Here is a 20,102-nt window from a genome sequence, read left to right as displayed (position 1 = left end):
AATGGAGGGACTCAAGCCACATTGTGGCTTCAACCACACAGCAGCAAAGCAACAGAATGAACACTAAAGAACCAATTGGCATGACGTCATGCGTCAATGGCTAGGCTGTGTCAAACATGTGAGTCTGTGGATGTTTTTCTCCGTGTTGTTTTTGTTTTCCTTAATTTGATATATAGCAAACTTTCTCTGCCCAACGTGCCCCCATCGACCCAGACCACGAGGCTAGCTAGCACGCAACTGAGCTCCATATCTGCGTTGTCCTGTGATTCAGCGATCGAGATGGGAGCTGGCGTGGCATCGCACTGACCATCCTGGAGTGAATTGAAAGCCGACAACTCATGATAGGTACCTCCCTCCCTCTCGGTGAGCTAGAGAGTAACGCAATAATATTTGACTTCAGCTCTTGTCAAGTTGTGACGAGATTGAGGCCTCCTGAGTGTATAAGAGCTACAGTTATGACAAAAATTCCCATTGAGTGCGAAAGCCAATTCATCTATACAACAACTTTCCACGGTCCATCACCTGCACACCACCACACTCATTGACCAACCACAGGCGCAGTAGGTCCCTCATATGTGTTATGGTATGATGCACTTCCAAAGTCCTGCAGGGAAGCTGCCGGTAGACACAATGTGGAAGATATGGGGATTCATTCGACCTATCGCATTCTAGCGTCTCACAGAGGGGCGGATGGCTGGACCTCAGGAGTTGCATAGGTCAAGTCACATGTCTGTAAAGCTGCTCGTGTCTTCAACAGGAGATCGAATACGATCACTACCATATATCAACCTAGTAGTCGTCTGCTCCCGCGATCAAGCGAGTTTCTTGGTCCTCGTCTGTAGAGGGACAACGGTAGTAGTCTCATCGGAAAGTTGACGTTTTCAGAGGACTTGCAAGACTCGTAAACAGTTCTCTCTTGCATGCATCCGAGGATCAAAGTCGACATTACATTCAAGTTTGAGTTATGTTGGTTGATACTATTATTTGTCTCCATCATGGGATCCAGCCCTCCATACCTCACATCATGTTCTTCGTAGCACAAGACTCTAAGTGCTTAAGCTGTTCCTTCACATGATTCGGGCTATTCGTCTCCAAGCATAGTACTGCAGTATCCACATCTGATCATCGGCCTCTCACTGCATCTATGGCATTGACTTCTGATCACGATAATCATCATTGACCGAGGCCCCCAAGAGCGAGAGAGAGAGAGAGAGAGAGAGAGAGAGAGAGAGAGAGGAACCTAAATGACATGTGATTCAACATGGACTGCTAAATGCAAGCGGTAATATTTTGCCTCGGATAGTCTCGTATGCAGCTTCTGTGAGAATCAAGCATTCTTAGACAAGGGCACGAGATTCCGGCTGTGATGCACAAGTCCTTTGGTGACGGGAGATCTCTGAGTGCTGCGAATGTGAACACAGCTAGGATTGAAGACACCTTGCTTCAAAAGGCTGCAAGACCCCAACTCATTCTCACCTGGAAAGGCATTGAATGTGTATATGGCTCTATGGATGATGTGTCTTGAACCCTATAGTCCACTTACCCAGCGAAAAAGAAAAGCAGCCACTTCGAGACCTTAGATTTGAAGGTGCCCGCTTACTCTCCATCAGCTACCTAGTAAACAGAATGAATCAAGGGCACTGCGATATCACGAACGATGCAGAGTTGATGATCTAAGATTCCAAGTTGATCAACACGAACGCATCCATAGTCAAATGAGCACAATCTTATTGATATTCAACATTCATATAGAGGAGCGCAGTTTCACACATTTCGGGAGTTTTCTCAAATCTCACGTCGAATAGAGTATTTAGAATAGCCCTGAGTAAGGGGCAATACCCATTCGCCACAGATATGGACTGGAACCTCGCAAGTGGCACGGGACGCAGTCCTAGTATGCAAATAGTGCTATTGAGAAATAAGGAGTCAGGAGAACGAAGTAGGTCCTTTTCCAGCTTGGCATCCCACCTCCCTAGTCTGGATATGTCGCCGTATGCTGCTCTCGCACCCAAAGCTGCGTGGCTCGACCAATCGTCGTGGCAACAGATCATCTGGACTGGGATACGTGGGGAAAAGAAATTTTCGTTGTAAGCAGTTCCAGATTTTCCACCTCTCCCGATAGAAAGGTAGGGAAACATATGCCTTTTAGTGATAGATTGGCAAAAGATAAGCATCCAAGAGTGCAAGAGTGCTAATAATGAGTGGCGACTTCTGCACAGTTCTCAAAACGGAGAGTTCAGCAGAGAGACAACCTGGCACAAAGTAACCAAGGAAGGCGTTCGAACGATACGTTGGAGGTATTAGATGTATGCGCAAGGTCATACTCGATAGATCTAATCGTCTGTGAGAAGGAATAAACATCAACGTGATCAGTCTCCGTAGTGAGTGCGGGGACTAGGGAGTGATATGCAGGCACGACGACTACGGTCTGGTTATTCGATGGCTAGGAAGCGTAAGCACAATCTGTCCGAGATTGATACATACGAGGCCTTAGACTGAAGTAAGAGTCCGAGGTCGTAGAAATGCATTTCCTCCGATCAAATGTCTTGCTCGAGATAGCTAAGCGCCAGTTCTCTTACAAGGCTCAAGGCTGGAGCAGCTGCAAAATGTCTCGGGATATAGGGTGTTCGCAGTCACTTTCATACACCATATCTTATCACAGAAGTAAATCAAGATTGGAACTATCATACAAACAAAGCGAAATGAGACTCATGGCGATATCGGGGAGGCCGCTATGAACACAATGTCCATGGGACATGAAGAGGCCCGGTGATTGAAGCTATCAACAAGCACAGTTCTCCACGACTCTATTCAGCCTCTTCATCAACAGAGGTCTTGATATACACACATCGTCGACGTCGTGGAGGTGTCACATGACCCTCCGAGTGACTTTGGTCGAAGACGCCAGCAAGGCTATCGCCCAGCGCAAAAAAAAGTCGCGTGGTTTCTCGGGCACAAAACCTTGTCAACCTATCCGTTCCTCCCAGCTGATCTACTTGTTAAACTCGGTGATTGGAAAGGAGCAAGACTTGTCGGTCCACATCTCCCGGTGCCTAAATTAAGTGCATGTACACAACGGGCGCCCCCTTGAATCTATTGAGCAAGTAAGTTTGCTGGGTAATGCTTTCTGTTGGAATGTTGACGGCAGAAAAAGGGATTTGGAAGGTGGTCTGGGGGCCCGTTACAAACGGGCCATCCACCTATTTACACCCAACGGAGGAATCGTGGGCTCTGTCCACCAACTTCCTCCTTACCCATACATACGCAGTTCAATACCAAGATTATTGAGCTTCGTACGTGGCCCTCAGGCTGCCCTGCTGACGTGTATACTAACACTTTATTTCATCACCTATCTAACCAAGTCGGCTTAGATAACCCGGATGGTTTTGAGGGGTTTGCGGAAACAATCCAAAGACGGACCGAAGTACGTGTGTACCATCCTGGGAAGTCCTTTTCTCACTCTCACGGATACCTACCTACCTACCTGATTCATCAAATCATCTAATTAAGCAAATGTGAATTTTGCTCATAGACGCTCGCGAACCATACAAGCGCGACGGGAAAACAGCGGCTTTGATTATCTTGATGTCTTTGGAGGGTGTGTATGTACCTTGTCTGGAATTAAAACTCCAAATCAGCAAGATTCCGTCGGACACTCTCATAAACATCCCGAGAAGAAACCTTCTCTCCACTTTGCTGTCTGCTCGTAAGGTAAACCCCACCCCCAGAAACTCAGAAAGCAAGCTTCCCTCCATCTCACGAGGCTTCTCACCTGAAATAGCAAGAGTAGCCATTGTTGATGCACGTAGGAAGTCAGTCTATCATCCCGTATGAGTTAGGTGAGTAGATACCTCATACCTTCAATACCTACCAAGTGAGTAACTAGCTATAGGAGCTAAGGCAGCAGCAATCAAATTTCGCTAGCAACACGCCCGTTATGGATGACCGATTGCCAAACTCAGGAGCTTTTCAATCAACTGATTGAACAAGTACATGCACATGTGAGGTTTAGTGGGGAGTTGACGTGCAGGTGCAATCGCACCTAAGCCTCTTCGTCGGCAGAGTTGGATGCTATTACCCAAAGAGGCAAGATATACAACCTAGTACTGGGATTCGTCAGTGTGTGTCCGCAGCCAGCCAAGCTACCCCATTGGAGCCGAATACTTGATCGCCGAGACTTCAAAACGGACCTCCGCCTCCGAATTTACCGTATCTCCCGCCGGCCTTGGCGGTCCACCGCATCGAGATCACACTCACCCATGCTATCCGCATTTTCATCATCTGCTCGAGGGCTTCTAATCATCTCGTGGATCATGCGTGGTATTTCAACAGCCCCAAATCACATAACCACCATCTTCGATCCTCGAGGCGCCATATCTAATGGGCTCATAGGCATGTAAACTTCTATGAAGAATGGTAGTCGTACCATGAATGACTGGCGAATCACCAAATGCCCCTGGTCAGCCACGTGTGGCTGAAGTCATCCCAAGAACCCCACACCGTCGGATCGCCGTGACGTCGCATTCCTCGACACATCCAAGCTGAAACGGACCCCAAACTGTGACATGTCGCACAACAGCCGCAGGTTCGAACAATATCCCTCCAGAAAGTATCGGTGTACCATTACCGAACCAACAGCGGCTCAACACCGAGATATCGCGAAAAGGACGGCACTGACGAGAGACCGGGAAAGAAACAGGCAAAATCAGCCTTCACTGTTGTGTTGTGGATATTCTTTTCTATGGGAAGAGAGAGAGCAAAACTGACATCCAACTATTTACGACAGATAGGGGACTCCTCAGAGACGTGGAGGATGAAGAGAAGTGGGCCAAAATAAAAAAAAGATATAGATGTCACGCTGCTGCTTGATGCTGATGATTCCGCCACCAGGGGCAGAATAAGTAGTCCACTCCTAGAACCTTCTCGGCTCGTAGGATAGCCCCTCGTTTTTTCAAAAAAAGATTGCCCCGAACAAATCGTCTCGTATCCGGTCGCGTGATGTCATTGACTTATATACGCTTGGCTGTGTCGCCTGCGATAGCCCGTCTTCGCCTGTAGCTCTCCGCGTAGCCGATGCGCTCGTAGGTGCCGAATCCGTAGAATGCCAGTCCGATGAGGAGCCAGGTGCTAGTGACGATGAGACCGATCGGGAAGATCATCAATTGAACGCCAGGGAGAACGAAAGCGACGGTGCCATTCTTTAGCTGGGCCACAACTTCGTCGACGGCAACCTGGGCGACGGCGAGATCGGATCGGATGATTTCCTTGGAGAAGACGCCGGTGAGAAAGGCGGCTTCGTTCGAGGAGACGTTCGTGCTGACGGTCTGGCCGGCGGCGTTGACACCAGTTAGCGTCAGGGTCGGCATAACGAGTGCTTCAAATTGTGACCTTGAAAATGTTAGCTTTTGTTGCTGCGACCGCGCACCAATAGAGAGGGGGTTCGTACATAGACATTGGTGCCACCATTCTGGTCTGGTCAATCTGACCAACAAATAAATATGTCTGCAAAGCCTGAGGCGTAACGACACGTTTTTGCAGGCCGGTCCAAGGAACTTCAAAGCTGACATCCCGTCGAGCAGTAGAGCTGCCAATTTTGCTGGCGCTGACTGGCGAGACGGAAGCTCCGTTGAATGAAAGTCCGACCTGGATGTTTTGCGGCGGGATACCGGCGAAGGCATTGTTCGGCTCGGAGATCTTGAACAACCGCAGGTCGGCTTCGAAGACACCGGTTTGGGCGTTGAGACTCGGCAAGTTGTAGCAGATGCAAGTTCCGGACGGGTTCGAGGCCTGGTCGAGGTGTGAAAGGGCGTCGGTGCATTTTGCCGACGTTTCTTGCTCCCAAGCCGTCATGTTGATGGTGCCGTCGTTATTCAGGGCAACTTCAGTCGCTCTCGAAACCCACTCAGCGTCCGCCATGGAGCTTTGTCGCTTCTCCATGTACCGGTTTGCGACATCTTCGTAACTTCGTTCCAACACGTCCACCGCGCGAACCTCGATTGAAGAATCCATCGACAGCGGGCGAATCTCGGCGCAAGCGCGCGAGGCCAGCGCCGCTGTGGTGACAACCACCTTCCAATACATTGTCGTCGATAAAGTTGAGAGAAAGCGGAGGGTAGCGTTGTAGCCGGGGAGATCGGGCGGCTATCGTATTAATGGGCTCGGGGCCGAGAGAAAAGGTGGAGCGAATTGCTGATGATGGTTTGGCGTCGCCAAGGTCTAATTACAAAGTCGGGTCCCGGCCGGCGGCGAAGCGAAGCGAATTGAAATAAGACGGAGCCAAAGAAAGAGCGTAAATCGTGTCCACCTCGTGGAGTGCCCGGAATGGCTTGGTTGATCGGTTGGCGTGTCGAAGATTCGTTAACGACGGGATCGAAGCGAGACAAGTCGATTCGAATCGGATCCAGAGGAAGAGAGAGAGTAGTCGATGAGAGGAGAGAAAGGATAAGGTAAAAAAGGGACCTGCCCGTCAGAGGGAAGGGATATGGTTAGTGCTGGCTTGGCTGTACTCGGGTTGGTCGCGAGATGTCTTGTCGACTCGACTCGGAATGGCGCAGAACGAACGAGAGAAGGCCAGGAAGGAAGAGGGTGAGAGTGGGATGGGGTGGCGAGGAATCAATAAGGACGGAGATTAAACGTCGATAAACGGGCAGGGCACAGCAGGGCTGGGCCTTTGACAACAGGAGACGTGTGGGAGGAATTGTGTCATGCAGCGACCATCGTGGTGCCTGGCAAGACGAGCAATGGCCTGACACGTTGTGATCCACAGCAGGGCTGAGGGGTGGTTTGAGCCTTTCTTGGGTACGGTCCGTACGGAGTAGTTAGTATAGGATGGAGATGGGATTGATGGACTGATGGGCGCGAAGACGAGGGCTCTATCCGTAAGAGAGGTGGACACGGGGAGTTTGCTGCAGTTGGTGGGATGCAGTCAGGAGCGGCAAGGTGAATGTGATTGTCGGGTGTGAGTGTCAAGGTGTATCGAGGAAGAGACGGAGACGAGTGTCGGCAGGGGTGGTAACCTGACGAGGATGACGATGGTTCTGGGGGAGGATCTGAGGCCAGAGGCGTGCATCAACCAACTGTACAGACAGAGGATACGGTGGTACAACTGGTACAAATGTACTGCAAATTCGACCAGTGTATATGGACTGAAAGGACGAGGTATGTTTGCGAATGTGGACGACGGACTCGACTATGTGTGGTCTGTGACTTTATGAGACGGCAAATGCAACGAGAGGTGCGCAGGGACCTGGGTTGTTGGATGCTGGCAGGCCTGGAAACGTGGAAACGGGACACAGGAGAAAGAGGTGTGGAAAGGAGGTTGAACTGAATAACGGTGGTGGGCTGGAAGGAATGGAGGAATGGAGGATGGAGGGAAGTAGAGAAGAGGAATGTGGGCGAATTGTGCAGAGGGTCCGAGGCTGTAGCGGGATAGTACCAAGTTTGGATCTGAGGCTTCTGATTGGCTGCTGGGGTGGTGGAGGGACGGGAAGACTGGAGGCGGCTGTGAGGTAAGTTGAGGTAAGGTTAGCCGGGGGGACCTTCCTTTAGTCTTCTTTGAGTCTAGTGTACCGGTTTATAGGGAAAGATTTAGCAAATCGAAGCACGTGATGCACGTGACCCATTCTATACCCCCAGGATACGTATCCAGTACGTATCCCTCGGTCGCATTCCATTGGCAGCCGCCGTTTCTCCCTAGGTCCCTTTCCCACTGTCTCTCTCTCTCTCCCTTTTTTGCCTCTGCAGTCTTTCCAGTGTGCCAGTGGACAATTCTTTCGCCTTACCGCCTCGGCTTCGTTTCTTCTTCTTCTTCTTCTTCTTCCCCCCTGCCAGTCTGCTCTCTGCGCTTCGCTCAGCCCGAGAAATACGGGACTCGGCCAGATCAACTGTGGACCAGCCATTATTGGCCACACTAAGGGATAGAACGGAGTGGCCATGAACCAAACGGAATCGACAAAACGGTACACGGACTGACCGCCAGACGATGGAGACGTGTCGCCCTCCTACATCCCCATCGATGGTCTACTTCTTCCAACTTTTACGCTTCAAGATTTGAGCGCCACCCTCGAAGGGGAAGCTCAGATGTGCCACTTGTGCCTGGATCTGCTGAGCATATCCCTACCTCGAGCCAGTACCCAGCCCATGGCATTGTCGGATCGACTGGAGATGGAACAAGCGTCGTTCGAGGACTGGTCGGGGGCTGAAGCAGTTTTGGGCCATAAACTGCCTCTGATTGGTTCTATATTGCCCAGGGTGGGACGCGCCAGGGGTCTTGAGTGAAGATTGTTTGGCCAGGGGCACAAAGTACGATACTTGTGTTTCCCTACCTGACCACACTCGCACCAGAAGTGCCTTTTCCTCATCAGCCACCACTCCACCACCCGAATTGCGAGTGAAGATTCGAGAGGCACAGTCGGCAGTGGCAGGTGCGATGTATTTAGGGGCTTGGATCCCATCGGCGACAGCAGCCACCGGTTTTAGACTTTGAAGCCACACGCTGCACAATCCGATGTACACGACTGAATACGGGTACCACGACCACCTATCCGTGTATTCCAATGCCAGCAACAAAGCTGCCTTGCGTGCTAAAGAAGCAGAGCATGGGACGTGTTGTGTTCGAATGGTCTTTGCGTCTTATCGCTCGGATGCGATGACTGTGGTACGCATCGCAAGGATGAGCCGCCACAACGAACAATTGGCGGACGGACATTGATGCCACGAAGAGAGCCGGTGTCGCGTCCATCAAGCCATTCGCTCCAACAATGGCGACCATCATCACGCCTCTCACCGGACATCAAGAGCCCAAGAGGGCCAAAGCCGGCTCTCACAATGAGTAAACCATTACAAAATTCACTTCTTCCAGCGCCCTCTATACTCACTGGCACCCCATACGGAGTACTCGTACTCACTCCGAGCGTATGGCGGAGGGCCTGCATTACCACGCGCGGCGTCTGCAGAGTGCAGACTGCAGGCAGCAGCCCTTGTCTCAGGTGAAACGCGTGGGTCTAGCACGACGGTCAGGTCGAGCGCGCTGGGCAATTCCATGGCATCCATGCAGACGCCGCACCTCGCCCAATTCGATGGACACCGCCGCGCACGAAAATGAAGAATGGGCCAGCACGGCTGAGCGGCATACACTGGAGGCCCATGTTGCCGATAGTTCCCAGCAATTCACTGTATTGAATTGTATTGAATTCGGAAGAATATTTGACATTTTCCAATTGACCTGTTCCGAAATTCTTTTGAGCGCGGGAATACCTACCTCACTGTGCCACAGCTACATTCGAAGCACAAGCCACATCAATCACTAGCCACAGCGATGGGCGAAGCGGCTCTCTCCAGCCACATCTCCTCCTCAACGTCACCAGCCACCCCTCGCAAGTTCGGTCTTCATCCATCGACCCTCATCCTCACCACAACGTTTCGACCTATTGTCACTGCCCCCTGCGACTTTTTAATCTCCTGTCACCAAAAGCTTGGCTTCCATCTCGTCTGAACCCTGGCCTACCATTGCTCATCAATTCGATCGCCCCTGAGGCGTATCCCATTGGCACAATGTCCTGCCCAACGGCCCATCTACCGAGAAGCTGCCTTGTCTTCAATTTTAGGATACAGAGATCTGGTGCGGTCGCCGGTGAGCCTAGGAGGTCGACAAAAATCGCACGAAATTAATCGCCGCCTCTATCAGAAACATCCCCGCGATCTGTCAACATCTCTACGGATACAACATGCCTTGACCACTTACTACGTACGGATATACGAAAAGTTTTCGAATCACTATTACCCACCTAACCGCCGCTCATGCTTGAAGATTCGGTTCTTGGCCGCCGAGGAAAAGCAACAATGTTCCATTATAACTACTGAGGACCATACCGTGGCTGAAGCCCGAAACGCTTCCTCCATCTCCCGGTCGCTCGTGGTGCGACCGGTTTCGGGACCCCAGCTGGCTTAGGCACGGTTTATCACGCCCGCCCACCTTCCGGCCCCCTTGACGATAACTCAAAGTCGTTGTAATAAGGTGAGAGCGGCATTGGGAACAAGGGGCATCTCTTCAGTATCCGTACGAACACTCCACTGGTGATAAACTCGCCAACCCGGTGTCCCACCGTCTCACCTGCCTTCAATGACGCGGCCATGCTGGAATAATCGGCTATCGCGGCAAGCGTTGCCGGTTCATCTCAACGTCGACGGTTCATTATTGAATTAACATCTTAAGATTCACAGTTCAAACATCGCCAATGACGACGAAGGAGTTACTCGCTACCAGTGGCCCCATCGAAAATACTACCAAATTACCAAGACATTCGCCAAACGCCAGTACTACGCCACAAAACACCAGTGAACCGGTCTCGGTTCTGGGAGCATTGCACCGACGCCTTTGAGTGAAAATCAACCAACCATTCCGTGTCACTATTCTGCCACTCGCTGACCCCGATACCGTGGCAATATGCCCTTGGCCCATAGAGCCGCCTCAGTAAACGCCAGATACATCCCCGTCAAGAACCAGAAAGTCATGACGACGCCGAACCCGCCAATGAGCTTGGCATCTACCATCCTACCCACCACAACGTCGCGCATGGCGTTGTTCATCAGCAGCCAGCTGTATATTGGCACAAGCTGGCTGGCTTGCATAGCGATGGACGCCCGTTGATGGGTAACCTGGGCTCTCTCTCGCTCTCGCTCTTCAATCGTGTCAATCATCCTCCAGGCGACCTGGTTGTTGATCTTCTCCCAGGTAGCCTCGCATGCCATCGCTCGAGCTTGTGCGGCCATTACCTCTCGACAGTCTCTGTCTTTGGAGAGGTACATGACCTTGTCGACAAATGTGTCCAGGTCGTTGGGCGGTACAAGGTATCCCGAGCGGCCATTGTCGATGATATCGCTCGGCCCGCCCTCATCTCGGGCGACCACCGGAACGCCGCTTGCCATCGACTCTAGGACGACCAAGCCGAATGTTTCCGTGACGGAGCAGTGGAGGAAAATGTCGCCCGATGCATACGCCGTTGCCAGGTCGTCCCCGGTCTTGAACCCGGCGAAGATGACCTTGCCCTGTTCTCTCAAAGGATCAAACATTTCATGAACCTCCCTTTCCACTTCTGCATTACGGTTCCCGCCGACGACGTAGAGCTTGAAGCGGAGACCCCTTGCATCGAGCTCCTTTACTGCCTTGGCGAGGAAGTCAAACCCCTTCTCACCCGCCACCCTAGAGACACATATCAGGATGATCTCTCCGTCCGGGGCGATCTGCTTCCTCAATGCCTCGCTGCGCATCTCCGGCCGGAACACCTCCGTCTTGACGCCTCGTCGCAGCACTTCTAGCTTGGAGCTCTGGACCCCTTGGGCCTCGAGATATTTGCGCACGAATCGGGACGGGTAGAAGATGGTCTTGACCGACTCATGCTGGAACAGAAAGCTCTGGACCATTGCAAAAGCAAAGACGGCCATGGTGCTGAACGGGTGAGGGAAGAGGATAGCGCAGTACCCCGCCAGGTCGGTCTGAAAGTTGCAGATCACCGGCACCCGTTCTTCCTTGGGCTGCTGTCGGAGCTGCAGCATGACCTGGAAGCCCAGAGATGCCGGCGACGCGAGGTAGATGAGGTCGGCCGGGCTATCTGACCCAAAAGTTCTCGCGAAGAGGGCCGATACCCGCACTGGGTATACGACGGAGAGCTCTGGGTTGAAAGGTAACGGGTATCCTTGAAGCCGCACTTCGACCTGGCTGTCATCTTTTGTTGTGGGAGAAAAGGTGTTGTGCTGGGTGTGGTTGTGAGGCGCGACGACGGCGACGAGTGCGCCGTGAGATCGCAGGTGCTCGACGAGCATCAACGTTGTCCGGCTGACGCCGTTGACGGGGCCAAAGGATTCGGTGCAGAGCAGGATGCGCTTCCCTCGTAATGAGGATGGGAATACGGAGTTGTCGTGGGCGGGATACCGTGGCATCGTGCCGTAGGTCTCGGGTAGAAGAGGTTCCGCCATTGCCAGTGTCTGCGATACCTAGGCTGGTTGACATGTCAGCCTGGATCAGCTTCCTATTAGAAGTTTTGGTTCTTACTGAAGAATAACTCGAACGTCTTGCAGAGACGGTTAGTATAGCTTGTCAGCAATTACTGCGGGCGTTGAAGACTCTCAGGTCCCGGGTGCAGTCTAGAGAAGATGTTGGTGTTCGTCAAGCACCGAAGCGATGCGCCAAAGGCGGCGCAAGGCCCTCTGATATCTATCTCGCGCATAGCTGCAATGTTCGAATTGGCAAAGAAGCCTGCAGGTCAAGCGATCTAGATGTCGCCTTGCACTAGGTGTATTATCACGTAGGTACCTGTGGTGAAGTGTGGCGGGGGAGGGGCGGAAGAAGCTCGAACGAGACAGCCTGTCGATGCGTCGTGCTTGGCCACATGGCAAGCTTCTCTGGCCGGCCGCAAACGTAGCGGGGGCGGGGCAACTCATTAAAGATTGTCGGGTACATCTACTACAGGGTCCAGAAGCCGACTTCGGTTGCGTATCGAATTGTTCGCGAATCATTCTTTGACGATTGCTACCCGTGGCCGAGACTCGTGAGACAGCATCACGGGAACTACCAAGCCATCCGCATTCCTGCAGACCTTGAGACCCTTGATCTTCACCTTCATGCTCTCTTGATGGCCGTGAAGGTCCGGTTATTGACTGATATCGCAAGCCTAACATTGACATCTGTAGCCTATTAACTAGCAAATGTTGATGTTGAGATCATCGAGTTCTCAGTAAAGGCCAACGACTAGGTTAACTAGAATTCAACATACATCCAAGCCTACTTGTTTCCAAACATTCCCACGCCAAACTCTTGACCTTCTCGTCTTTTTTGGGGCACCTGTTTTCGGACAAGCTGAAGTGATACAGAGACCACGATCGCGAGACATCAGGTCAACAGCCAATCAGAAGCCCGGAACGCGGCACATTCCCGCTTCGGTGGATGAGAACCAATCAACGAGACAGCGACAACTTTTTCTGAGATACAAAACAACCTAGAAGATCACAGTCGCATTTTCTGATTGTCTTCCGACGAGATTGGCCACATGACATGTTCCTGATTCATACATGTGGGAAAAAAGCAGTCGAAAAGGCGAATCGCGGGCTGTATCTAGATACCCGTGGTCTCTCCGGTTGGGTGAGGTTTGTTCATAACCTCTTTTCAACGAGTTACATACTCTAGTGTAGGTTCCTCGGCTATCTCGCCTAGGCCTAACAAATCGTGGCCTGTCTCCTGCACGATTGCATCTTTTCGAGGATGCAATTCGCTGTTTCCTATCACCCGTGCTATGTCGAAGTGCTATCAGTTGGAGGGGTCATCGCGGCGGGGGAGGGGCATCGTGATGCTCATGATGGAGATCTTATGGCCACCTGCGTTGGTCTTCGATAAGCCGCGCCGTTGTCGTCTTGTCGTAGCCGTGTAGTCATTGGTGACTTACGATACGCTCGGCCGCTATCGGGATCAAAGTACGAACCAGCATCTGGTCTGCTGGCCATACAAAGGGCATGTCGACGCTGCCAACTTATCAGACGTCGCATGAACTCTTTGCCTGAAGCTCTTTATGCCCGGTTATACCTCGAATCTACGTGAGATTTAAACCACTTCACTGGCTGTCATCTCCATCTACATTCTCCTTGACATCGCATCCTCTCGGAATACGGCAAATTGACCGCCACGCCGCGTCTCCTCACTTACCATTTACCTCAACTGACGCGCGTCAAGCTCCTGAAGCTGATAAACGTTAGTTGCCCATCACTCTCTAGTTGCACAGCGGCGCAAGCTTCGACCATCAAACGGGCGGGCGTTGCTAAATCGAGCACCGCCGCGGATATGGTCCTGAAAGCCACGTCAGATCGACAGCAAACCGTTCGTTCCCGCACGGCCGCCACCGTTTGCTGAACCATGCATAATCGACGATAGTGAAACGAACGCCTTTTTCCCCATCGGACGAAGTCCATCAGCCAGTCAGCTAGCACGGATTTGGCTATCGCGCATTCGTGAAGTCATTTGGGGTATATACGCAGTGAATCCTTGATAGCTGGGATAGGGATTTAAGAAGGTATTGAGGTACTTTTATCACGGCCGCGACAATGGTGGAAGCTTATGATATCAATGCCGTCCTTGGGGATGAGGATGTGGACGAGATAGCGGCGTCAACGGTTCCTACGACACCTGAGGGGAGTTGCACTTTCAGTCCTGTCGTCAAAGCAGGGCGTCGGCTGGTCTTTGATGGCGAGGATGCGGGCGAGGAAGTCTTTCTCGAGCTTGACATGAAGCCAGAAGATGTGGCATGCTCTGATAGCAACAGTGGCAGAAGTACTGTTCGCAAAATCTGCTGCGTAGGCGCTGGTTACGTGGGTAAGTTGCACTGTGGAGATTCACGCATTGGTTCCCTGGGATCAGGAAGCTGACCTATCACTCTAGGAGGGCCCACGGCAGCGGTCATCGCCTTCAAGAACCCTCATCTCCGAGTCACGATCGTGGATAGAGATGAACGGCGGATCAGGAGGTGGAACTCGAAGCATCCTCCCATCTACGAGCCGGGCCTACGAGACATTGTCAGAGTCGCAAGGGACGGCACCAATGCATATTCTCAACCCAATGAGCCCTCCAAACTGGACCGCTGCGAGACTTCTTCGTCATTGTCATCAGTCACCTCCGAGTGCGGAAGTCAGTGTGGCGAGGGCGGCAGAAACAGCAGCACCAGCACCACGGTCCCGTCCAGGCAGCCGAACCTCTTCTTCTCAACAGATGTCTCGAGGTGCATCTCGGAAGCGGACGTGGTTCTCGTCGCAGTCAATACGCCGACCAAGACGCGGGGTCACGGCGCCGGTAGCGCGACGGACATGGCGGCCTTTGAGGCCGTCACTGCTGAGGTGGCCAGGCACGCGAGACCGGGCGCCATCATCGTCGAGAAGTCTACCGTTCCATGCCGGACCGCGGAGCTTGTGCGAGAAACAGTGAGTCCACCCGGAAGATCCAAGTGATTCCCCCAGCTGAGCGAAGTATCTGTACAGCTCGCCGCCCATCGACCAGGCGTACACTTTGAAATCCTCTCCAACCCGGAATTCCTCGCCGCCGGCACAGCCGTAAACGACCTCCTTCACCCAGACCGCGTCCTTATTGGCGCAGACACAACGCCCTCGGGACATCGCGCAGCCGAGGCCCTGGCAAGCGTATACGCCGCCTGGGTGCCTCGATCACGCATCCTGACGACGAACGTATGGTCATCTGAGCTCGCGAAGCTAGTCGCCAACGCGATGCTTGCGCAGCGGATAAGTAGTATAAACTCCATCAGCGCAATTTGCGAGCGGACAGGCGCGGATGTAGATGAAGTCGCTGCTTCCGTGGGTCGTGACCCACGCATTGGGGACCGGTTCCTGAAAGCGGGCATCGGGTTCGGAGGGAGTTGTTTCAAAAAGGATATCTTGAGTCTGGTATACCTCGCCGAGTCGCTTGATCTCGAAGAGGTCGGGGAGTACTGGCGGCAAGTGGTCAAGATGAACGAGTACGCACGCGAGAGGTTCACGCGGCGCGTGGTCAAGTGTTTGAACAATACTCTGGCCGGGAAGAAGATTACTGTCCTCGGGTACGCTTTCAAGAAGGATACGTCGGATACGAGGGAGTCGCCTGCGCTGGAGATTATTCGGGTGCTGTTGGAGGAGGGACCAAGAGAGATTGCGGTGTTTGATCCGTGCTGCAATCCCCTCGTGATTCAAGCAGAGATCCGGCAGCTTTGCGGGTCGCAGACGACGAGGGCTTTGGAGAAAGACGGCGGTGGACCCTTGGTTGTGTATGGGAACGCGTATGACGCTTGTCGTGGTAGTAACGCGGTTCTCATCACTACCGAGTTTGACGAGTTTCGGAACACGGGTGAGCTCGGCGTCAGGGATACGCCGGGTTCTGCGCCTTCTCCTCCCCGCGGAAGCACGACATCGTGGGCGGCGGAGGCGGTGGGTCAGGAGCTTCGGCAGCCGGATGTGAGACTAGCGCTGGGAAAAGGGGAGATGGGCGCGGCGACTTTGGATGATCCGCTTGGGCGATACGTTGCTGAGCCTGCGTGCGCGGGAGATTGCCCGGATTGTCGGGCGGAGGAAGAGGATTGCAAGGTCTTGGAGTCTGCTATCACCAACGGGCCGGGGGCGGAAGAGGTTAAGAGGGTTAAGGAAAGGGTTGACTGGGAGAGGGTGGCGCGAGATATGCAAGTTCCGAGATGGGTGTTTGATGGGAGGGGGGTGATTGATGGTCATGAGATGGCCAAACTCGGGGTTCGAGTCGAGAGTGTTGGGAGACGGGGGAGGAGTTGAGCTGCCTTGGGGCGTTGGCGTGGATAGTGTCTTCTTTATAATTTCTTTAGAAGACGTTAGACTATATCCTACTTAATATTCAACGAGATAAATGAGCGGTGTGAAGGAAGCCGTGATTAATTGAAGCCATCATGAACATGGTAGATGAGTCCAGTCCGCAAGAGCCTCAAGTCACCCGTCACCGCTACCCAGGAACCTATCATCTGGGCTGACTCTGACATGGCATTGCTCAAACAGTAAAGTCAGAACCAGTGCCGACATGAACGGAATAAAGTCCACAAGCACTAAGGCAGCTGCTTCCTGGAAGCTTACTTTCGCTTACCTAAATGCGCATCCCCATGCGTGTGCTCTTCTTTTTCGTCTCATTCTTGAGTCGCCGTTTCACGCTGCAAACTTGAGATAGTCTGTTCTCACCATCGAAAGGGAACTACTCATCCGGCTCGCGAGTTCGTCTGAGGATTGCCCAGGAGGACTACTGCAGGTTCTAGACTCCAGGATTCTTAACATCAGCTACGTTGCATGATAACCTCTGTACCCATTTACTTTGCAGTCTCTGCTCTTGCTTCTGATTTTAGCTGCTTGTCTCTTGTCAATCATCAGCTTTCTTCGATATTTCTGAATAAAGGTGAGGTAGTCAGGCTACAGGTGCAAGTAAACGGGGACTGTTTCAAAACCTCGCGGGGCACTAGTAAAATAAACATCAACGAGCTCGTCGTCAACGCAGAGCCTCAGATACCATCTGCTACGTGCATCGACCGACTCTCCAAGTTCCACCATAGTGAGCTGTTTCTGATCGCCACCGACCCCATTCCATGGGAGGCATCGGGGAATGGACCTTGTCCGCAGTCATCGTGATGCATTGCGATTGGCGAGTCGGCGCGGTCTGTTCACGTTTCACGTTGCACTCTTCCAACCGGCGCGCACTCTAAGGGGAGGGAGAGGGAGGATGTGAGTAGGGATTGTGCTTCCCCTCCCCAGCCTGCTCCCATGCGATGGTTTTGTTTCCGAGACATGTAAGACGAGTCGTTCGAACCCAGATTTTGCCCGTTTTGGTATGAAGCCGTCTTGCGTTCTTCACCAAGCTTACCTTTTCCCACGCTCACTACCCCTTGTGCCCCTTGTGCCTTGTCTTGCCCCCCTTCTGGTCCACAACTTTCTTTTAGAGTATTCTGCACCATGTTGAAGCTTGATAGGCTTGCCGGCGCGCCGGGTGGCCAATTTCGTCAGGTCCGGGGTAGGAAGCACTGGGGTGCTTGGTTTTTCTTCCGTCCAACCTTTTGTTCCTTTCCCTTGTGAAGCTTGAGCTGCCGTTTCATCCATGTCTGCTGTGTGCGGGAGACGGCTGCGTCCTGAGTCTGAGGATTTGGTGTGTGAGGAACGACGTGGAGGGAGAGATGTGGCTATCTGATATAGGTGTTGGGCTTGGAGTACCTCTTGTTTGGATGATGTGCAGATGATCTTCTTTCTACTGATTTGCGCGTGTTTGTATCGTGACTTTGCCATAATTCTGCGACCAGCGAGCGAAAGGAGTAGATTCTCCTACGCGTCCTACGATACCTAATCACCGACCTCGACGGTGTTTATTTTGTGCCTTGCCGAGAATCCATTGTACAAGATGAGGGGAACAGATGCATCATTCCTGGTCCTCTCGGGCCTCGCCGTGCTAGCGAGCGCCAGAGAAGTTCAAGTCGACGACGTCCCCGTCGAATGCGCAACAATATGCGGGCCCATCGTTGAGTTAACATTCAAATGCGACGTCGACAACAGCTTCGACGAGCTCAAGAGACTAAAGAGGAGGAAAGTCGACACGCCACGATACAGACCGCCGCCAGAAAGACGACAAGCAAGGAGACCATCACCAGCAAACGCACACGGAGTCGTGCGCCGCCACCACCATCGCCGACCGAACCAAAACGATGCAGTAGAGGTATCGACTCCCGGCCTAGACCAACCTCAAGCTACAAACGTTGCACAACAACCTCCACAGGATGTGCAGCAACCCGCCCAGGACGCGCAACAGCCGGCCGTGGACGCTACACCCGTCTTCATTGCCACGCTGCCTTTTGCTGCCCCCTCACCGGAGATTCCGCTGAGCATGAGTACGCCGGATGCCCAGAACAAGCCTACACCCTCGGCGCCGGCTCCTCCGCCGCAAGTACCGCCGCCTGTGCCTGTCTTGATCACATCGACTGTGTTCCTGACAGTGTCGGCGCCGACAATACCCACTCCGTTGCCGCCACCGGGGCCTCCGCCGGTGCAGGCACCCCCACCCGTCCAGGCCCCACCTCCGGTCCAAGCTCCGCCCCCGGTTCAGGCTCCTCCTCCCGTACAGGCGCCGCCTCCGGTCCAGCCGCCTCCGGTAATCACAGCCCCGAGACCGCAACAACCACTACCACTCCCTCCGCCCTCATCAACATCACGGCCCACGCCTCAGCAACCTCCAGCCCAACAACCACCCCTTCAACAACAACCGCCTCCACAGCAGCAACCTCAGCGTCCACCACCTCCGCAACAGCAACCGCCTCCATCGTCCTCCCAGCAGACCACGCCCCCGATGCTCCAGCCGACACCACCACAGCAGCTTCAACCTCCTCAGGCGTCCATGAGCAACCCGGCCGCCATACCCATCATGGGTCCCGGGCCGGAGAAGCAGCCGGACAGCAAGTCGCCCAACGACCGTGAAGAAGCCGAGAAGCAGTGCACGTGCTCAAATAAGAGCTTTGATGTGCAGTTGCTGGCTGGGTTGTGCCAGAGTTGTATCCGGAAGACTGGAAACCGGGCGAATAGTGAGTGCAGTCTTTTTTCCCTCACCCTACAATTAGGGGAGGCGATGGTTAGTTTCCAAACACGAACTAACAATACGCAGACCTGGACTTTATCATGAAGGAGTGTAACTTTGTGGAGTCGACATACACCCCCGATAAAGATCGGCTCGTCGACAATATTCGCGTCGTCGCGGAGAAGCCGTTCTTGACGTCTAGTGGAAACGTCATGGCTGACGCCGGGAGAGTAGGGGCTGGATGCGCTGCTGCGGCTGCGGTGGCTGTCAGTCTCGTAGCTGGGATGGCGATGCTTCTATAGGGCATCTTTGCGTAATATTATGGCGGAATAAAGGAGTAAGAATAATAATATCGACGGCGGATTTTGTTGATGGCTTGGAGAACGGTGTTGACCTGTTGGGACTTGTCTAGGGTGGGAAAGGAGAAGAGAAGGCTTAGACTTATTGAGTCGTCACGACCTATATGAATAGGCCAATAATGAGAAAGGGATGCCGCGCTGTGTCGCAGGCTTATAACTTGAAGCTAGTCTTCGCGCAAGCTGCTACTACCTGGGTCTCATACACACATGGAAGCAGCCGTGTTGTCTCAAGGCAACAACCACTAATTCGCAGCAACATTTGTGCCCGTCTGCTCCTTGCCAATTTCATGTATGGATCACAGTCAAAGTCTTCAAAACAACCGCAGTTTGATGAGATAAATCCTGCGCTTTCTTACCTCAAAATTATTTCACTCGGCCCGGACACCTCTCAGAAGGGACTCGGCGATGAAGACCTCCCGCGGTTGAGCAGAACTAACCGAAGTCGCTGATTGGCTGAGCTAACTTGACTCAGAGATGCGGCAATCGCAGCGTACGGCGGAAACCGCTCATGAACTGGACGTGGAACGTCACGTACCTATGACCAAGAAAGTAAATAAATCGTATTACTGATCATATTATTCAGTTATAATTCTGCTCGCTGATGTGTTAGTCTCTTTCTACCGTACCATGAGCATTGTGGCTTCTGACGCAGCACTTCA

The 20,102-nt window shown here is 52.9% G+C and overlaps 4 protein-coding genes across 4 annotated transcripts; 2 read left to right on the top strand and 2 right to left on the bottom strand.

Annotated features, from left to right (window-relative positions):
* Positions 1-5,009: 5,009 nt before the first annotated feature.
* BDP81DRAFT_464583 (uncharacterized protein) lies at positions 5,010-6,081 on the bottom strand (the record flags this gene model as incomplete). Its single annotated transcript, XM_060594166.1, has 2 exons — positions 5,010-5,388; positions 5,447-6,081. 2 exons carry the CDS (start codon positions 6,079-6,081, stop codon positions 5,010-5,012), a joined length of 1,014 nt encoding a protein of 337 aa, XP_060440411.1.
* A 4,326-nt stretch (positions 6,082-10,407) lies between these two features.
* BDP81DRAFT_398508 (glycosyl transferase group 1) lies at positions 10,408-11,973 on the bottom strand (the record flags this gene model as incomplete). The annotated part of the gene is made up of 1 exon (XM_060588469.1): positions 10,408-11,973. The coding sequence occupies one exon, from the start codon at positions 11,971-11,973 to the stop codon at positions 10,408-10,410; it is 1,566 nt and encodes a 521-aa protein (XP_060440410.1).
* A 2,115-nt stretch (positions 11,974-14,088) lies between these two features.
* BDP81DRAFT_330160 (nucleotide sugar dehydrogenase) lies at positions 14,089-16,305 on the top strand (the record flags this gene model as incomplete). The annotated part of the gene is made up of 4 exons (XM_060585379.1): positions 14,089-14,356; positions 14,423-14,660; positions 14,700-14,958; positions 15,016-16,305. 4 exons carry the CDS (start codon positions 14,089-14,091, stop codon positions 16,303-16,305), a joined length of 2,055 nt encoding a protein of 684 aa, XP_060440409.1.
* A 1,615-nt stretch (positions 16,306-17,920) lies between these two features.
* Positions 17,921-19,386, top strand: BDP81DRAFT_501116 (uncharacterized protein; the record flags this gene model as incomplete). The annotated part of the gene is made up of 2 exons (XM_060595528.1): positions 17,921-19,091; positions 19,172-19,386. The coding sequence occupies 2 exons, from the start codon at positions 17,921-17,923 to the stop codon at positions 19,384-19,386; spliced, it is 1,386 nt and encodes a 461-aa protein (XP_060440408.1).
* Positions 19,387-20,102: the final 716 nt, after the last annotated feature.

Source organism: Colletotrichum phormii (assembly GCF_030913505.1).
Source record: "Colletotrichum phormii strain CBS 102054 chromosome Unknown BDP81scaffold_24, whole genome shotgun sequence".
NCBI classification, from domain to species: domain Eukaryota; kingdom Fungi; phylum Ascomycota; class Sordariomycetes; order Glomerellales; family Glomerellaceae; genus Colletotrichum; species Colletotrichum phormii.
The sequence above is the reverse complement of the archived record's forward strand: the minus strand, read 5'-3'. Positions and strand labels throughout refer to the sequence as shown.